We start from the raw sequence: 20,979 nt of genomic DNA, 5'->3' as shown, positions 1-20,979 counted from the left end.
CATATGGGGTCTATAAATTCCATATGTGCAGTTTCTTTGTCTACCGTACGTTTCCTACAGGATAACTTGAGCGAGAATAATACGGAAAACATGTGGAATAATCGGACAGCATACGGAAGTTTTCATTGGGGTATCATTGTTTAGGCTTTCCGTGGTTATTTACGCCCTCGTTGCTTCGTTGATAGTGCCATTAGCCGGCGGTAATTTTGGCAGTGCGTTTTTTTTTTTTTTTTTTTTTTTTTTTTTTTTTTTTTTTTGCTCGGAGGTCTTATCCGTAACCATTGCCCGAATATGCACTAGCAACGCCCGACTCCTGTGTTTACCTACTCGCCAATTTTGGTCGCGCTTCCTGTTTCTTGACTATTGAAATTGTTCACGTACAATTGTTTTGGCGTACAGCTTACCACGTACGCACGCGCGTGGGAGGGACAGGGTCGGCACTGCGTGTGAGGTGTATTGTCTGTTTGCGGAATGCTTTGCGATACCACGTGATCGTCACCTCCGAGTTCCACGTTATGACTGCTCGTTGTCACTGCTGGCCACGCGGCGCGACTGATAAAAATTGAGTTTTAGTTTCACGGGTACGCAGAAGCTTTGCGCACGCAATTGTGAGAGTTCTACATACGCTACGCACCGCATGCGTGGGACGCTTATAGTTTCGCGTACGCAACAGTCTGTTGCAGGAGGCCTTGACAGAGTATAGATCGTTGTTTCCGCATGTCTACTTGCGCCCTCTGCTGGCAGACATGAACGCTATTTCAGCCAAGTTCGTTCAAGACGAGCCGAAATCGGAGCCATTGCACGATTCTCGCACCTCGCAAACAGCGCGTCCGTGCTTCCTTGTGCTGCGTTCTCTGCCTGCAAGGTCCTAAGCTGCAAAATGCCTCCCAGCTTTCTTAGTGATCATTAATTATTTGTGCTCTCATGGACTTGGAAAAGCGCGAACACGCAGCAGAACACTACGGTGACTAACCACACGCACCGTCGGCACGGTCGGATGCGATCTTGAAACTGCTCACGGCTGTTTCGAGATATCGCGTGAGCAGCTCGCAGAGCCGGTCACGTAAGTGGGGCGCGCAACGCAAAGGCGCAGATTTAGCGTGCGTATACGTGAGACGCGACGGGGCACCCTACGTTCTGCGTAAGGCTTTTACGTACGTGAAACTAAAACTGTCTAATGAAATATATGGTGCTAGCGAATCGTTACACAATAAAGCTCCTCGCCGCGTCTTAACTATTTGCTGAGCTCTCAGTACTCGTATAACGCTTACCTTTTAGCCCATCAGATACTTCGGTTTCCGTATTCAGGATCGCGTGGCACATGGAAATTCTCTAGTCAAAAAGCCACTGAACGAATTTAAACAAAATTAGTATTCTGACTGTCGTTAGCAAAATTTCTATTTAGGTAAGCACTGACAAAAACCTTTATAAAAAATGTTAATTATGTTGTAACGTTGTAGTGACGGTGGAAGAACCTAGTAGCGAAAACTGTTAATCATGAAAGTACGTATCTGTTTATTGGGTGAACCTGAAAACAGTCAAGTACAACAAGAACGGCGAGCACAGTCGGCGATCGTTCGAAATCTGATCTGCGGATTAGACACGTCGGCTATTTACACTTGGCCCCGTAATCGCTGGTAGTCATGTACACCAGCATTCGCAAAATTTGATTACACAAGGGTCGGCGACAACATATGTAGCAGATAGAGCCATCGATAACATTCGAGAAACACGCAAAGGCGCGTCTCGCGCTCAGCGATATATATCCTGTATCATTTGTTAGCCGGTGAAATGCGGTCACCGGATAAAGCTAAACAAGCATGCGTGTCAATATACTATGCCGGCCGGTTGTCCCACCTAACTTGAGCCGAACTTTCAAAATATACAAATGCCACGTAGCTGGACGGAACTATGGTAATGTTTGCCGTTGCTTGGAGATACTCGGATTTTTTTTTTTTTGCAATTCGTCTTATCACACAATCATAATTAATTAATCAACTTCTCAAATCTTACAATTCGACGAAAAGTGTGAATGAGAAAATTGTAGAGCAGCATGAAAAAAACTCCCGATGCAGATTTGTATTGCTGAATACGTGCTACACAAGTGTTCTTCCAAGCATGAAAGAAGCCCGCGAATACACGAAAAATTGCCGCGCGACTGACCGCTCGCGGCACTTTGCGTGTATTCGCGGGCTTTTTTAATTAAGACTAATTGTGTGATTAGGCAAAATGCAAGAAAAAAAAAGATAGTCTGCGTATCGCCAAGCGTCGGCCAACATTACCTTGGTTCTGTCCAGCTACGTGGCATTTGCATATCTTTAAAGTTTGGCTCAAGTTACGTGGGACTGCCGGTATATCGCAATTGCCTAAAGAGTCTACATGAAACAGTGTTTACGGCGAACAAATTTAACACTTACGCAAGGCCATAAAATAGGTTGGTAAATTTTGAATGTAACGTTTGAAAAATTCACGTAAAAGCACGTACACTGTAGTGCGAAATGTGCATTTTTTGTTTTACAGCCGTTTACAAAAGCTTTCGATGCCTCTCTTAGTTCTTGCAGCGTTATGAAGTAGTAAAATTTCAACGTGTCATTTGTTTTAACTGGCTACCCAAATTAAAGTTCTGCGGCCATCCGTTATTAATAGCTTTTTTTTTTTTAATGCAAGTGTTTTTATTCAAGTCGGTGCGGTTTGCGCGTATGTGAATTGGGAGGGAACGAGCCAGAAGCTTTGCTCATCGACCCCCTCCCCCCCCCCCACTCTCCTCGCCCCTTTATTTTCTTTTTCTTCGATTATGGGGAAACCGCGACACGCGTTCGACCGGTCATTGTTTGTGTGCTGCCTTCCTTTACTAACGCTGCTAGCATTTCCGTGCCGCGAATGTGACCTAAGCGGGTGATCACGCTTTGCGCACGGCCGCGGTGACTGCGAGCCCTTGGCGGCCAGCCGGGCTTGAAATCGCAAAAAATAAAAGAAATTCGACACACAGCCGTCAAACGCTCCGTCGCGTCACCGTCACGTATATATAAAAAAAAAAAAAAAAAAAAAAAAAAAAAAAAAAAAAAACGTACAGCATAGGGCGCCTCGATGCCAGCGGCGCTGGGCATCGAGGCACCCTAGTACAGCAGGCGTGACGAAGCACTGTATACGAATAGGCGACGACGGTGGCGTCGTCGACAGCAGCACACTTTTGTACAGTGTAGACTGATCGGTCCCACGTTCGCCTAAACATAGAGAAATATAACCTGCATTATGCATTGAATCCGTTCAATAATTTGATGTTGGTGGGATGTTTGCGTAAACTAAGAATAATAAATTGTGTAATGGCGAGCCACAACAACCACGGGTACAGTGTACTAGAATAAAAGGGTAGTGTGCTCACTGCGCACCAGCGGCAACGGGGCGAGGTGAAGACGTCGATGTCAACTTGGAAACGGAGCTATACGTTGAAATCGACGGTGCGACGCTTGCTGTTCTACAGGGAAAACGCATATTGCTGCACATGCAAAGAGAGGCCGCGAACATGCACAGCGATCACCGCCGCGTCGAAGCAACCGGAAAGGGCGCGAACGCGGTCGCGGATGCTACACTGAGCCACCAGTGCGTTGCACCGTCGATTTGAATGTATTGCTCCGTTTCCAAGTTGACATCGGTGGCTTCACGCTCCCGGCGCCGCTGGGCCAACTACCTTTATATTCTTGTGCACTGTACCGCGGGACGGGTCTACTTTCATGATGCTGAGCGGTTTTCTGCTGCTGTTCTTGCTGTGCAAGCGGAGACAGCAACAAGCGCGCAAAGCTCGGCGCCAAAGAAGTCGTGGGGGCGAAACATGTGCAGGGATCGCAAGTTCGTCCTTCGACGTTGTCCACGTCGCACATTTGAGCGCCACCGAAACACACAGCTCTGTTTTCGATGTGCCACGCGTGGAACGCTTGTAAACAAACTAGCAGCCGCTGGTGTTGCCAGCTTCAGCTTTGCAAAATGGCCGTATTTAGCGACGGCGTTTTAATTTCTGATTGGTCATTATTGAAGGGGCGGGGCCCCTTCACCGTGCTGGCGACAGAGACGTAGAGCACTGCTCTGCGTCGCCGGCGACTCGTTTTCGAGGGGAAAACGACTCGGAAACCCTCTCGCCCTGGCGGAAAACGGTGCCGTGACGGTGACGCGACGGAGCGTTAGACGGCTGTGTGAATGAGGCCTTAGAATGCCAACGCATCAAAACGAGGCCGTTTTACAAGATGACCCCTTTTCGAGAAATACAGTTGGGAAGCCATCGTTTAGTCCTCGGCATTCTCGTGCGCAACTTGCGGTGGGATGCATCCTTCCGCGAGCCACGTCGTATAGTGCGACTTCTCTTGCGCGCGTATGGTAGCGCTCGACGGCCACTGCGTGTGCAGTCAGCAAAATGCGGCAACGGACGCAGACATCCCTGTAGTGAAGTTAGTGCTTCTCTCTCTCTCTCTCTCTCTCTCTCTCTCATTTTTACGTGCTGACAAACTAACAGAAACATGAAGAGTGTTTGGCTTTTTTTACTGCGCGAGAGCAAGTTCTCGTCAGCGAGAAGGATTCAGAGCGGCAGGAGTATCCTCACTTGGAACGTTCACGGTGCTCAGGGAGCGGCGGCGTTGAACGCAGTGCACGCGACACGGTGCTAGGCGTACTGTGACTTGACACCATTTCTCCCACGCGAACGGTGGAATGATCAACCACTATCGCACTGCGGGCTTTTCAACCGAGGTACGCCGAGCAGTGTCCAGCGCAACAAGACCGAGAGTTCGAGCCTCAATGCGGAGCCTCTGCAACTCGAGAGCCTTATGTTTGTTTGCGTACGACAAACAATATTTGTTTAGTATGCAGCATCCTGTCTAGGTTCACCGAGAAGCGCTTCGTAGTCTGTTTCTGGTGAACTTGCGGCCACCCAAGTCGATGATAATGATGATGAGATACAATATTTGATTGGCCAAACTGCCAGTGCTCTCATCGTGTAGCAGTCAACAGGGCAAATCCGGGCGCTCAAAACCGCACCTACATTCTTTGAGACCTCACAGGGGTGGAGTCCTCACAGGTATCAATCGAGTTTGCGGAAGTCTACATCACTGGGCTTCTATTTTCGGAGTTCTGGCAGCCCGCTGGCAGCCAGACGGCAGCCAGCTAGTTCCGGTCCTGATAAGAAGTCACGTGGGCTGGGATCCCAAGACAACCCGAAGCTGCCTGAAGTTTGCAAAATCGAACACCCGGACAGCTGCCCACGGGTATACTGTACCACGTACGGGATAAACGTAAACATGCTACCAGCATGGCAGCGGGGGGCGTGGCTGGCGCACCGGGCGTAGTCGGCCCATTTATGCGTTGCCCGCTAGAACATAATTATATAGTTGCATTCGGGAATACGATCACTTTTGCGTGATTTGGCGCGACTTGGCACAGTACGCGCACAGGGCACCTCACTTTGCACAGCACAACAAACGGCCTCCGACGCGTCCGATGTCAAGGCGCGAAATCGCGCGTAAGTGATCGCCAAAGCGATTGCTCGACGATTCCTGCTCGCAGCGATCACGTCGGCCACCGGCGACATCGATGAGTTGGCGTTTTGTCGTCATTTGACAAGACACGAAAAAGCAGGACATCGGGTACGTCTTACAAGCATAAAATTTCGTGCCGACATGCTTGAATTCGATAGAAAGTTTGTTTCGGTTGGTGGTGCATCTATTCTGTCCCTGTGCTGAAGGAACTGGGGCTGCGTTTGGCGCATGAAAATGCACGCCGCCTGTGGCCAGCGAAAAGTTTTACACGAAAAATTGGTCGATCATGAGAGCAGTAAGCTAATGTACGTGTGGCCGATGGCCATTACTCAACCAGTGCATTTCTTTAAAATCAACGGCCTATAGTTAGAACACATCGTCTCAAGCTGCCACCCAAGAGCGCCTGGCCAAGCATACGACGGAGCGAAGAAGCCTTCATGACACTCGCGCGCGCGCGCGCGCGCGCGCGCGCACACACACACACACACCACACACACACACACACACACACACACACACACACACACACACACACACACACACACACACACACACACACACACACACACACACACACACACACACACACACACACACACACACACACACACACACCACACACACACACACACACACACACACACACACACACACACACACACACACACACACACACACACACACACACACACACACACACACACACACACTCACTCACTCACTCACTCACTCTCTCTCTTACTCACTCACTCTCTCTCTTACTCACTCACTTCCTCACTCACTCACTCACTCACTCACTCTCTTTCTCTTTCACTCACTCTCTTTCTCTTTCACTCACTCTCTTTCTCTTTCACTCACTCTCTTTCTCTTCACTCCTCTCTTTCTCTTTCACTCACTCTCTTTCTCTTTCACTCACTCTCTTTCTCTTTCACTCACTCTCTTTCTCTTTCACTCACTCTCTTTCTCTTTCACTCACTCTCTTTCCTTTCACTCACTCTTTCTCTTTCACTCACTCTCTTTCTCTTTCACTCACTCTCTTTCTCTTTCACTCACTCTCTTTCTCTTTCACTCACTCACTCACTCACTCTCTTTCTCTTTCACTCTCTCTTTCTCTTTCACTCACTCTCTTTCTCTTTCACTCTCTCTTCTCTCTTTCACTCACTCTCTTTCTCTTTCACTCTCTCTTCACTCTTTCACTCACTCTCTTTCTCTTTCACTCTCTCTTCACTCTTTCACTCACTCTCTTTCTCTTTCACTCTCTCTTCACTCTTTCACTCACTCTCTTTCTCTTTCACTCTCTCTTCACTCTTTCACTCACTCTCTTCTCTTTCACTCTCCTTCACTCTTTCACTCACTCTCTTTCCTTTCACTCTCTCTTCACTCTTTCACTCACTCTCTTTCTCTTTCACTCTCTCTTCACTCTTTCACTCTCTCTTTCTCTTTCACTCTCTTCACTCTTTCACTCTCTCTTTCTCTTTCTCTCACTCACTCTTTCACTCTTTCCCACTCTCACTCTCTTTCTCTTTCACTCTCTCTTCAATCTTTCTTCTCTCTCTTTCTCTTTCACTCTCTTTTCACTCCTTTTTTCACTCTCCCCCTCTCTTTTCTCTTTCTCTCACTCACTCTCTCTTTCTCTTTCACTCTCTCTTTCTCTTTCTCTCACTCACTCTCTCTTTCTCTTTCTCTCACTCACTCTCGCTCTCTCCAGCCCTAGTAAAACGAGCGCGCGGCGCGTCATCCGGTGAGCGCGCTCTGGCTGGCTCTGGCAGCCCGCGGGTAGCCAGAAGTGGAAAATCGAAGAGGTCCACTATTGGAAATTACGGGCACCAGCGTTGCCCGAGCGGAGCCTGCGCGGGGCCCCATCGGTGCTCGAGACATTTTGCGGGGCGTTGCGCAGAGTGATACTGCGCTGCCTCCGCTGGATAATAGTGGAAGAAATTTTCACTATTTTCATAAGAACGTACCATGAATCAATCCACACTCTATCTCCTTCTCTGCAGTTTTAATCGCATACCCTAGTCGATCGTTGTACAATCGAACATAAACTGTTCGACTCCCGCCAATATATTCATTCCTGGAAGCTCATTGGGGATACGTCTTTTCGTCGTTCTGTGTATACAGCAGCCGGTAGTACTATAAAACTGTTTCCTCCACATCGCTGTTCTCAGGAAATCTCATCGCTGGCTCCCTAAGGATCCACCAGGACATCGTATTGCCGCTCTTCTATCATTTGAAGGCGCGGACGTTGTGGAGAGCGCTTGTAGATGTGCTTCCAGAGCTGATGTCCCTCAGGTCAGTAAACTTGCGGGATAGTCGCCCTAAATAGATATTGGGAGCACTGTCAGTGGTGCGTTTCTTTGCTGAACTTTGGAGCCTGTAGCGCAGCCGTCGAGCGCGTATGCCATAATATATTGCGTGTTACAATTTGTCCACTAGCGGTAACTCGGCCCCGTCTCATTGGTTGGTGGTTACGTAACTATACGAAGTTACTTTCTGTTGAATAGTTCAGATTCCTTGCAATGAAGTTCAGCGAGCCTTTCTTTCGAAGTAGAAGTCATGTTACTGTGCGTCGCTAAGCTATTGCGGAGTACGGTCTGTACTATGGTGGACCTGTCGCGCAGAGAAGGCGGCGAGATCCTCTTCGAAACCGAAAGTTGTCTTCTCTGAACACCGACCTCGTGAGAAGGGTAAATGGCGTTGCTTAAACTGTTTTTATTTCCCTGCATGCAGAAACATTCCACTCTCATGCTGAACTTTGATGGCAGATGCAGAACGGTCCACAAGCTTTACCACAGAGCGCCGTCCTTCGGTGGAGAGCACGCACTCCAGCGAGCGCAAGCAAAAATGCACGCGAAGTACAGTCTCAATTAGCAGCATTTTTTTTTTCGAAATGCTTTGGAGAGTCGCGCTCCGAGCGCGTGCTTCGGTGAGAATAGGTGCACGTGCACCCTCCTCCACTTTTAAACGTTCGCCTGTGCGTCCATACTGCCCTTGTGCGTCCAACTCGGCAAACGAGGAGCCCGTTGCGCGTCCTCGGGGATTCGTGTGGCCCCGACGCTATTTTGTCTGTGACGTTCTCTGTGTGAATTTGTTCTACCATTTCTGACAACACGGAGGCTATCCGCATTCTCCTCGCTGCTGCTGGTCGCATGTTCAACATGATGCTTGGCCTTGTCTCAGGCCGCCTGTGGATGGCTCGCATGCCCCCCGACCCGTGAGTAGCCTTTCGCCTTGCATAATTTTACCGGGAGTGGTCCGGTGGGCGCTTCCACAACGTCCGGTTAGTTTGCGTTGGTACTTTCAAGGCTATTTTCTTTTCGCGTTCATTGAAATTGTGGAAGCAAGCTGTAACACGAGTACGAAACGATCGAACATGCGCTTCTTTCTCCGCTGTTCTCTGCGAGCTGCCTGTTCCCGCGCGCGTCGTTGGGTGCTGCCGAGTTCCGAGGCCAGTTATAGAGAGTTTTAGAATAGAGCTTTGCGGGTGTTAGCGTAGGCAGGAGTGAGGAGTTTTAGATATAGGGATTTGCGTTTGCAGGTAGCTGCTGCTGATGATTTAATGGCATCTACTTTGAAACGGGGTGGCGACAAATGTGCACCTATCTTGCTTGATTTAATCAGGTATACTATATATCTTCTTTATCTAGCATTTTTGTATACCTGTCATTAATCTTTTTCTTTCTTTCCCCAAAATTTACCTTTTACCACTACATATATGATTTTAAGAGATCAGGTCGTATCAATGTATTCCCTGCCTTTTTTTTTCTTTTTTTTTTTTACTCCAGTACTCTAATCGTCTTTTGCTTATCTCTACGGCTGATCGGTTGATGTTTCCTTCCACTTTAAACCCAAGCGCTTCTGGAAATTGTCTTGCGCTTGCAGCGTCACTATGGCGTCGAAAAAAAAAAAACTGTTGTAAATATTAAAATAAACTATACCATTTTATGATAAGAGGAGTAATTTTGGCATTCGTGTTATTGCGTTTAATTACAATTTATAGGTTATTTTATTAGCACAAGCCGTTTGATGCGCTTAATTTTGAGTAACCAACTTTACGTGCCTTCACCAGCCAAGCTAACCCACGTTAGGCCTACGAGCCATGAAATCGGCAATTGAATTCGGAATCAGCGGTGTCTAATGAATCAATCTTCATTACACACGTTAGTTGAGAGAAAGCGATAACCGCAGTCACTTCTAGCTTACGAACTTCACGCGTTACCACGAATCGAACCCATTTTGGTATCCGTCGCTTCGATGGGCGCCGCCATGTTTGTTGATACAAAGCTTTTGTGGCTCCCGCTAAATCAGTGAAATAGCGTGCCCGACCGTTGGCCCGACGCAAAAACCAAACGCAGTTCGCGTCTCGCGCATGCGCAGTGGCTTCGACGCTATATCTTTGGGGCCCTATAACACGTTTAGGGCCCCTATGCTGTACTATCTCCGTGGGTGCAGGATAACTCTAGTAAAAATCGCAAGAACAAGAAAAGCGGACTGTTTCTGACGCGGCTGTAGCTTAGGCCTCGCGTCCCCGCTTCGCTTCGAGCAAGCGTAGTGTTTGCTGTGAAGACGTATGACGTCGTCCGCCTCGGACCAGCCATTGAGAGACGAGCAGTCATACGGATAGCTAAGTGCAATGTTGCGTCATAGAGAAATTGCGTACGCTTGTCCAGACGATCGGACAGTCATCTGCACCATGTCCACCCTCGGGCGGACGCCGGCGGAGCGGACGGGCGGTTTGAGCGAGTATCAGTGACGCAAAACCCAAACGCCGTTTGTGTCTCGCGCATGCGCAAGGGCTTTGACGCTATTTCTTTGGGGCCTCTATTCTAAAACTCTTATGTTCCCTATCTTTTATGTTGTCAGGCTGGAATGGTGCCGGGAGAGGAGATGGAACGCGTTGCTTCATTCTCCTTTGGGCTCGCGGTCCTGAGCTGTGTTTCTCGCTATAGCTAATTGTAGTGTTCTGGTCATTTGGGATGTTACGTGGAATCCACATAGCTGGAGACGCATGACGCTCGCTTCCACAGTGAACTGCCCACCGCGTAAGGCAGACCCGGCCCCTCTTTTGTGCACCCATCGGGAAATTCAGGCTCGTCGAAACTTCCGACTAAGCAGTTTCTTCTAATGTGTCCGCTTGATAGATCCACTATGGATCCACTCTCATCTTCGTGCGCGTGCTTCTCGATGAAGCCGAGCAAGCCTCTCGAGCCGAGGCGCGCCTGGCATGTCTTCGTTTTCTTCGTGGACATTCTTCTCCATCCTTTGGCACGCGGCTCTACGCGCGATTTCGCTAAAAAAAAAAAAAAAAAAAAAAAGACCCCGCACAGAGCGTGGCGCTGTTAATTATTTGGTCGCCTCGCTTCTGGAATAGTCCCGGTCTCTTCGGGGTTTTTTTTTTTTTTTTTTTTTTGCGCTAAATGAAAATCTGGGACTTCGAAACAAAATACTGGCAGACCTCGGAGTGCCCTAGATTTTTTTTTTTCTGCACCCAGTTTCGATTTCGCCCCCCCCCAGGAGGTTACTGCGTACAGAAGGTGGTCACGTAGGAGCAGGACATCGCGACGTTTTTGACACTCGCTCCGGCTCGCGCGGTCGTCTGCAATGCTGCTATATCGGGCTTCACAAATCAGTCACGACACGGTAACTTCATGAGAAACGAAACAGAAACTGGCTGTAGAAAAGCTATTACGTTAAATTATTTCGGGCGCTCTGAGGCTTGCCAGTATTCTTCCTAGGATTTCGAGGTCCCAGACATTTATTTAACCTTGTAGTGAAGCTTTCTTCGCCTAGCCCACCACCGTTGTTTTGGTCCAAAATGCTTGCATAGTTAAATATTTATAAAATAGCTTTAAAGCACATTTACCAATTTACTGGGTGTAGCTGGTTAGTTTGCAAGGACCGAACTCCGAGCTCGACACCAGTTTCTGAATATGTGCCGTCAAACATGGAGTAAAAATGCTATATTGTTCCACTTTTTTTTTTTTTAACTAAACGCCTTTTATACATTCCAACACAAATATAACTGGAACGCCAGTGTATTTCGTTGCGCACTTGGGGAACTGGTGTCGTCTTCTAATTCGTTCAAAATGGATATGCCTTGCGAACTCACCGGATATACAATTGGTAAAATTCAGTATAAATATGTGCCGTAAGGTCGTTAGTTCAGAACGTAATCAGCGGAAATTTGTTAATTCATTACGCGTTTCAGATTACCGTGCAGGTGATGTCCGCTTCTTTAGTAATGCAGTTAAAGAGAACTGTGCTGCCACAGGCGACTAAAAGAAAAAAAAAAATTGTTCAGTCTGAAAAAACATCCTATATAGATACCGGGTGTTTCAGCGAACACTAAGTATTTTTTGTAGTGCACGTTAAAGAATCCCAGGTGGTCAAAATTAATCCGGAGCCCTCCACTACGGCGTGCCTCATAATCAGAACTGGTTTTGGCACGTAAAACTCCAGAAAGTATTTTTTTTAAGGTTGCCTGTGGCAGGATAGCACAATTCTAGTTCATGAGCTGGTCTACTCGAAGAGGCGGACATTATTGCACAAAAAATTTAAATGCAGAATCGACGAATTAAGAAAAATCCACTAATTACCTTATGGCCCATATAGCAATTTACAAATTGTGGCCGTGGAGTTCGCAAGGCGGGTCCACTTGGAACGAACTCTCAGAATGGCACCAGTTTCGGGTTAATTCCCGAACTTTGTGGAGAAATGCATTGTCGTTCGTCTTTCACAAAACGTCGTTTGTGCATTGAAGCACAAAAGTAACTTTGCATTTATTTCTTCCATTTGGGCTACCGATCATCCTTGCGCCACGGGGTCTGTGCCAATTCTTCCCTTGACAGACGTCAAACGTCTCGCAGTGTGCAGTCATATGAACTGGTTTTTGCATTTCGGCTACCTTTTGGACAGTGTATAGTGCACAAACATAAACATTGCATGACATTAAAGTTTTGACCTGTGCGGTGCATAACAATTACGTGAGATTACGCATTGCATGTGATGAATCATACTGAACAATCCCGGCCACGGCGGCCGCATTTCGATGGGGGCGAAGTGCGAAGACACCCGTGTGACTTCGATTTTGGTGCACGTTGAAGAACCGCAGGCGGTCGAAATTATTCCGGAGTCCCCCGCTACATCGTGCCTCATAATCAGATCGTGGTTTTGGCACGAAAAACCCCGTAATTTTGAATCATGCTGAACCCCCAGTGGCGTAATTACCGACAATTAAGACAGAATGACGATTTGTACAAACTTCGCCATAATCCGCTGGCTTTGGACTAGACGCAACTGTTTTCCCATCTCCTGTCTTGTATGACTATTTTTTGCCCTGGTGACAAATAGGTCGTTAGCCGCCCGTCCAGTCCGCGATCTTCCAAATTAAGCCGCACGCGACACGCTCTGTCGACGGGGCTGCCCCGCTCGGCTCGTCGTTCCGGGTACACCGGCAATACCTGTTGCCGGTGTGTCCGTTGTAGCTTCTCTCTTTCGGCGAACGTGGTGTCATCACTCCGGTCGTCTTTTGTGGCCGCACTTTCCCGGCCCGCTTTCGTCGACGTCCGTCTGCGCCGGCGTGGGCAGGCTTGGCGCCGCGATTGGCGGCGCGTCGCGTCACGTGGCTGGTTGTTCACCTTCGCCGGCTAGCGGCACGCCAGCCGCTGGCGCGCACGCTCTTGGTGTTGGCTTTCGCTCGCGGCGAAAGCGGCGGCTGTGCAGTGTTTTATTCGGGCGGCCCGTGTGTCCGTGTGCGCGCGTTATGGTGCTGACGTCTCGCGCGTGCCGGCCGCCGGCCTCGCACAGTACCTTGGCTGTCCAGAAGGTCGGGCTCGTCGCCGTGTCGCGCAGGTGAGAGGTGACGACTGTCCGCATTGGATGGGTGGGAGGGCGTCTACCTTTGATCAGTACTCAATGAATGCTTGCCGCAGTAATGTGACCTCCCTAGCTAGTACTTGCCAAATATATGTCGGATGACCTTTGTAATAAGTGCAAAAAATGAGGATAGTGCGAGGTATTTAATGGAAGTCAGGTGTTATTTCTCGTATTAGTGCCTTCGGTTGAGCAAGGGTGAATCCAGTGCCTTGCCCCCGACAACATTGCTAGCGCAGTGTAGGGTATTCGCAGTGTATTTGCGTGGCGCTATAGTGTACCATGGGCGCTCGTATTCTGCATTTGTTTGTGGGATGTTGTTAGCTCAAACACGCCGGATTTCCGTGAAGTTTGTGCTCGTAGCATGTAAAACAGTGGCGCTAGTTTACCGGCACTGTTTACTAGCAGGAACGATCAGGATCAGAAAGTAAATTCACTGCTGTTACAGTGCAGTACTCTTCATAGTAGGTCGTCTTCCGAGAGCGCACAGGTTTCTGCTTAACAGGTGGTTCTCTTTGCAAACACATTTCCGTATAACCGCAATTATTGCGCTGACGTCCATGAAGCCGTGCCCGGCCCCAAGTTATGCTATGTCGAGTTAACTGAACAAATATTTCTGTTCGCGTCAGAGAATCCCGATAATACGGGTGTCATGGCCTGAGCCTTGGGATGTAAAATGCCGTCACTGGACAAATGTAGGTGACGTTTTAGAACAGCGCAAAAGACAGGACATGTCTCTTTCATGTCCCGTCTTTAGCGCTGTATTTGTTCTAAAACGTCATGTAGTACCAACTAGCGGCACAGCAAACTATCTTGTGGGTGTCGTTTATTTTTATCCCTGGTTGTTGGCATATTTGTGCCTTCAGTGCACCAGGGCAGCAGGATACGCTTAATATGAAACGTAGAGTGCAAATACCTTGGTGAACGTTTGCTGCTGTGTCAGTGCTGTGTAGCGTGTGCGTGTGTACGCATTTTCCCTTGTGCTGGCGCTCTGCTTGCGACTTGACGATGCTTTCACGTGACGAACGTGCGCACCTTCTACTTGGAAAAGATTACTCGGACGGATGTGCATGGTGGACTGCGTAGCGGCTGACCGATCGTGCCGGGCCGAATCATCGCCTCGGCATCTCGCGAGGGAAGTGGTGTCGGAGCAAATATTTACCACGGCGCAGAATACCGACGTGCGCATGATAGAAACGTTCTCGACTTGAGGGGGCGCAAGAGCGGGCGAACACGCGTTGTATAACTGTAACAGACGAGCTTCACATTGGGGTACCCAAGCGTTTAGGGAGGAACGCAAACCGCCGGGGGTACGAAAATACGCAGAGAGAGCACCAAAGAACCCACAGGGGAGTTTTGACTTTTGCATACGCTAAGTGGCTTGGGTACGCGCTATTTCTGAATCTCCCAAATGCTGCGATACGAAGCACTGTTTGTCACTGCCTGCGGCGCCACCTCGTCGTCGTGTTTTGTGTGTTGCGGGCCCTTCGAAGCGAGCTTTGCTGACGCCTTCCGAACGCATCCGCTTGGGGCCTGATGATTCGCCGCTGATCATCGGGTGCGTGCGCTGCTGCTCTCCGTGGTAGTTCTCTCTGCCGTGCGGCACGGAGGAGGGGGCGCGTTTTTCGGTCACCTGGCAGCAGCGCGCGCTGTTCCGCGGCCGTTGGCCGGCTGTGGACGGTCGCGCTTCCTCGCCGGCTTTTTCCCCGTCCGTGCACGGGCGTTGTCACGCGCCGCGCCTTTTTCGAGCGTGCGGCCTGAGCGGTCGTGAGTCATGTCCCGGGTCAGCGACTGGGGCGCCGTGCCGTTCCGCGTAATGGTTCAAGGACCGTTCAGAATGAGCTTTGTTTTGGCTCATTGTCTTCCCGGGAAGCCCAGCGACGGGCGGCGCGCGCATTTGACTCTGCCCCACCGTCACATGTTCGGTTCGGCTTGAGCGGTCGCCCGGCGCTTCGTTCCATTCTGCCATCGAGCGCAGGGAAGTCAGTTCTGCCGGGCCACGGACCCAGGGATGTCGCCTCTCTCGACGTTATCGTCTAGTGCCGTGCGCCGTGCTACCGCCTTTAACTCTCAGCGCGGAAAAAAAGAGAGAGAGAGAGAGAGAGGTCGATACGAGTACACGGGAATGGCGCTTACTTCAACTACCGTTCATTGAAGAAACGTATTTAAATACAGCACGCGAACGGCATCGGGTATCACATTCATGTTGAAAGAACCAATCGATCAAACCAATTAACCACCAGGACCCTCAATACAACCACACCATAGCTGTACACCATGGCATAACCGCACAAACTAGCGTAACACAGGTGATAAAATACAATCGAGAAAGCACTGCGACACTTGCCTTTAGAAATTTACGTAAATGTAAGTAAAAGATGCACATGCGCTGACCCGCGAACTGATAAAGGACCTGAGAAACAAGACTTTAAAAGCAAACGCTGCGTCGGCTGCCATAATCCGGGAGGAATACATGTCAGTACACAAAACTATCAGTTGAACAATAACAATAAACAACTTAAATACATTAAGGAAGGCAATGCGTCAATTAAACTAGGACATATGTCCTTCCAGGTAGGCGATTTCAATGTCACTAAGGCTTATTGCTTTTTAAATTTTTTGTAGTTACTGTGGGGCCCTTCAAATGGTCAACCGATGGCTCAATGCTGTAAATCTGTGCGGCCAAAACAGGTGTAGTGCATATGTAATCGCAAGTACTAGGAAAGCTTGTGCATGCTCTGTTAGAATGCATGTCGGCACCTTCGGATGTTTTGTTTTGCTACCACAAGCCACAATTACAACTTATTAATTTACCTTTTATAGACGCGTAATACCCGTTACACGGGCACTTGCAACGGCCGTTAACGCAAACGGCAGTTGACCGCCGTAACGGCCGTGGGAACGGAACTGTGGTGGCTGCGCTCACACGGCACTTTCCATGTTCAGTCGGTTCATTTCAGTTTGGACGATTTATCACGTGACTTAAAATGTTTACCTCGCCAACTCGAAAAAAAAATTGTTTCTCTAATTATTTTCTGCGCTACATGCTGTACAGCGCGTTTTTTTTTTTTTTTTTTAGCTATTTGCAAAAGTTGCTCGCCTGCAGCGGGGGGACACGTTGCTGCTGAGGGCTGCCATCTTGCCTATTTCACGATGGAACGGACGGAAACGGCGGCGGAACTATAGTGTAGCGGAACGGAGACCGGCGAGCTCTGTTAGTGTCAATCGCCGTTGGGTTTCCAACGGCGCTCGCGCTGCCGTGTACCTCCGCCTAACGGCCGTTCAGGCCAACTGCGGTTTTCCCTTAACGGCCGTTAAAGTGCCCGTGTAACAGGGGTATAAGTCAACTTCCTTGTTAGTTTGCTTAGTTTGTCTCAAAATACATTAGTGAAGGCTCCGAGTGGAAAAACTGATCATCGTGCGACCAGAGGCAAAAGTTCAGTGTCCGGAAATTCTCCAGCAGCTTCTCCATAAGGCAGCTTGCGAGCTTTCCCATGCGGGCCCTAACAGTCCTTCAGAGGCCGGTTCTGAAACGCAGCCTGTTACGTTCGGTGACCAGCGGGGGCAGCGAACTTGGAGTATCTCCTGATTGCCTGTGACGAATCGCTTCGGGAGGCTGAAAATGTCCCACGGGAGAGATCAGCGGCGACACCATGTCTAGACACCTTTCAAAGAATACGTTGTTACTAGCTGTCACCCGGACGCCGACCACGACGCTAGGAGCAAGAAACTCTTGGAAAAGGACCGCTTCTACGACGCTTTCTCACAGCCGCTCGACAGACCCGCTGGTCGCCAAGGCCGTTCTCCAGACAAACCCGTCGATGGCTGGCCCTTCCAGGGAACCCAGACGCGCCAGTTCGAGTCAAGCGCGAAGCCGCCTGTCTACGAGTGACTCCTCCTTTCTGTGGGGGAGTGAGCAGTGTGTGCCCGAGGTCACTTCTCCGAATGTGTTCAGGGAACAAAGGCGCCGGGGGATTATGCGCACCCTCGCCCTCAAGGCGGACCCTTCGGTGACTCTCGACGCTCCGATTGGAGGAAGGTGTGACCGCAGCTTGGCCAGAGGGCTTTTATGCGGATTCTTGCTGCTCGTCGTGGGCACTCCCATCTGCCCTGAGAGGTGCTCTTCCAAATGCTCTCCGTGAGAGATGTAGCCAGTGCTCGCTCATCAGCTCCATCATTCATGCTACGAGAACAATGTACGGTGCTCCGTACTCCAGCCCCATGTCCTGTAAATAAGTTTGCCTCTTCTATGTAAATAAAACCCCTGTTCGGTTTACCCAACCTCACGACCTCGTACTCATCACGAAAGAAGCAACCCTCCTCGTCAACTCTGCTCGAACGACGGCGTGGGCTCGCTTAGCCTCCGTGTGACGCCCCGGTAGCGTAGGCAGGCTACCCGTTTCGAGACGCACCGGTGGCGTAGGCTAGAGAGCGACCCGCAGTTTGACGTCCGACTCCGAGGCCACGACTCCCAGCTCCTATAAGCCTCCTTCTCGGACGCCACGACTTACAGCTCATATAAGCCTTCTCGGACGTGTCGTGTGTGTGTGTGTGTGTGTGTGTGTGTGTGTGTGTGTGTGTGTGTGTGTGTGTGTGTGTGTGTGTGTGTGTGTGTTTCAGCGCTGTGTTGGGAGGTTTAAAAGGTTCCTCCTGACGCCCGGTTCAACTGGCTACCAGGATGGTGTTGACGGACGCTCGTTGAGAAAGTTTATAAAACGTTCATTTTCTACATTTATTTAACAAGTGCCAGAATGCGAGAAACGGAAGCATAAATGCTCAGAATGATCGAAATCGGAATGTTCCACAACCCACCCATCTCGTACTACTGACAGAGAGAGATTGACTGTGGAGAGGAAGACGCGCTATTTTTTGCAGCCTTGTGGTGCTCCTTTTGAACGTTCGTGTCCTCAGTTCCTTGGGCGTGAGCAACGCGCACATGCCCAGTCACTGTAGGCTACACACTTTGCACCTCACGAAGTAGAGGGCATTTCCCTTTCGTGTCGTTGCCTCTCTCGCAAGTGACGTCAGCTTCTCTGCCACGTTGACACACAGCAAAGCGCCTGTCCGTGGCCTTCCTCCATGGTTTCGGAGCAGAAACCGCTGGGAACGTAAGATGACGGACGCTGTAGACTATCAGGCCATTAGCAGAACATGTACGCGCACTTCAGGTGACGTGACCACGATTACACGCGCTCGTCCTCATTTGTGTTCTTGTCTCGCAGTCAGGCGTTTCGTGCTTTCACGAAAAGGGCGCATAGTATTCCGTGGACACGCGCACAGGCTCCGTGATTATACATTGTGCTCAGCTCGTTGGCCCCGCTCGTCGGGCCAGCAACAACTCTTCTTTCGCACAGAAGCCTCGGTATTTGGGTTGGACTCCACTCGGCGGCGAATGTTTTCTCGAAAAGACCAGCAGAGCGCCACCAGAGTAGGGTGCGTCCGGCGGGCGAGGAGGACATCGAAACACCAGAGTAAGCCACTCTGGCGCCACACAAGAGAGCTACGGTGACCTGTGCCTGAGAAACGAGCACCCCAAACTGTCGCTGAGCTGTGGTTTCACCTGGGAGAGCCTGTTTGCACCTCAACAGCTCGGGGCCACGTGGTCGCAGCGAGAACGTCAGCGTGGCTATGCATGGCTGTGGCTACGGCTTAAACTGGCTGCGTCTTGTTTACGACTTGTGGGTTACGTGGCTTAGAAAATAAGTTGACAGTCACTTTAGCGTACGCTAAAGAGGATGAAGGCGAAAGCCTGCGCGCTCGCGATACATTCATTAAATTAGTTTTCTCCCACCAGCTAGAGGTCGTGGGTTCGAGTGCCTTAATTAACTGTACTTAACACTAAGACTGATGATGATGACCAATTAACACTATAGGTCGACGGTACGACTCCCACCAAAGGTCGAGGGTCCGAGTGCCTTAACTCCTAATTAACTGTACGGTAATTAACTTTGCCATAGTTAACATTTGGTCGTGGGTTCGACCACCAGTGGTGGCACCATCAATTTTGGTGCCCTTGAATTTTTGTGCCATAACGCCGGACGGTCAATTTTTGGACTCATGAGCCACTTGAGGCTTTCGCCTTAAAAACATGATTTTTTTTTTGACCTCGTAGGATTTGTTGTTGCTTTTGGCGTGTATTTGAGCCTTGTCGTTGCGCTTAGCGTACACTTGTTCGAGTTTGAAAGCGCGCTCTTGACCCTGTGCCCTGCGCTGAATACTGATAGCTTGTCTATTCATCGCTAAGGCGATGAAGAGATTTAGGTGCACGTTGAAGAACCCCAGGTGGTCCAAATTTCCCGAGTCCCCCACTACGGCGTGCCTCATAATCAGATCGTGGTTTTGGAACGTAAAACCCCATAATTTTTTTTTTAATTTCTAAAGCGATGAAGGAATCGTAAGATCACATCTCCTGGGCCTTGGGAGTGATGGACGCAACTGGCGCGGTTACATGAAAACGGATCCCTTCTCGCCCTAGGAGTTTCACTCAAGGCGCATCACGCAGGTGCATCGAATATGAGATCCGTCAGTCAGCCACTCGTCTTCACTTGTACTACAGTGCTCTTTAATTGAGTATTGTATTTGCACTTGGGAAAATTGTATGCGGACTCGCTCTTTACTTGTAAACTTTGGCTCTCTGTACGACGCTGTGAGGGAAACCGAAAATGGCTACCGGGAGCTCGTGAATTAATTCCGGTAACTACAGACAAGATTCATGGCTCTAGACTTAAGCAGTTTATTCGATGTTGCTGTATAATTCCAGGAAATGAACTCTGAATCTCCATACGTGCTTCCAAGTCGCGACATTGCCTTTGGTGCAAATAGCACCGTCCGCGAATGCCAGCAGCCGTACACGCACTTTGTAGTGTTCCCCGCGGCGTTCGAAGTTTTCACAGCACAAATTCCACCATTATTTAGAGCTCCCCGCGACAGCACTCGTCATACACACGCCTACGAACAATAACTTTTTCTTGGGCGAGTTGGTGCTTGCTGAACGACACGATACTGTTGCGCAAAAAAAAAAAAAAAAAAAAAAACCACTGATCTCCACTAATTCTATATAGTAGTGATCAGTGAGTACAGATCAGTGAAAAAAAAAAAAAAAAAAAAAAAAAAAAAAAAAAAAAAACTCGGAAAGAAAGGTCAACAGCGACACAGCCAGTTTAAGCCACAGTCATGCACAGCCACGATGACGCTCTTGCTAAGGTTACGTAACCCCGAGCTATTGAGGTGCAAATAGGCTCTCTCGTTTCACCTTCGATGACAACGGCACGGAACGAAGCCGAGAGAGAACTGACGTCAGTCGAGTCACCTTGCCAGTGTAAACTTCGGCTCAACGAAGGCATGGGAAATAGCATTAAATATATATATATATATAAGAAAAACGCGGACACGAAGCACTAGGAAAGAATATAAGGATGGCAAAGAAGTCAAGATTAGAGAAAGCATAGGAATTTGCTCTTGTCACTGGCATAGCCCAATCGCTAGGCAGTTTCACCGTCTAAGCATGGCCAGAGTCATTTAATAGCTATTCAAGGACTGAGCTTTTTCCCGGGCGCCTTTAAAACACTATTACTTAGATGCCTAG

The 20,979-nt window shown here is 49.3% G+C and overlaps 1 protein-coding gene across 4 annotated transcripts in view; it reads left to right on the top strand.

Annotated features, from left to right (window-relative positions):
* The window catches only part of LOC119462806 (dnaJ homolog subfamily C member 7), a 127,568-nt gene that overhangs the window by 42,665 nt on the left and 63,924 nt on the right, over positions 1-20,979 (top strand). Inside the window, exon 1 of one of the 4 annotated variants that reach the window (XM_037724048.2) lies at positions 13,233-13,373. The exons of the other annotated variants lie outside the window; for them this stretch is intronic. Within the exon in view, the coding sequence (XP_037579976.1) occupies positions 13,285-13,373 (89 nt within the window). The 5' untranslated portion in view covers positions 13,233-13,284. Of the gene's footprint in view, positions 1-13,232; positions 13,374-20,979 lie in introns of those variants that run through there. 4 annotated transcript variants of the gene reach the window in all.

This window comes from Dermacentor silvarum, chromosome 1, assembly GCF_013339745.2.
Source record: "Dermacentor silvarum isolate Dsil-2018 chromosome 1, BIME_Dsil_1.4, whole genome shotgun sequence".
Classification (NCBI taxonomy): Eukaryota; Metazoa; Arthropoda; class Arachnida; order Ixodida; family Ixodidae; genus Dermacentor; species Dermacentor silvarum.
This window is presented reverse-complemented; position numbering and strand designations above follow the sequence as displayed.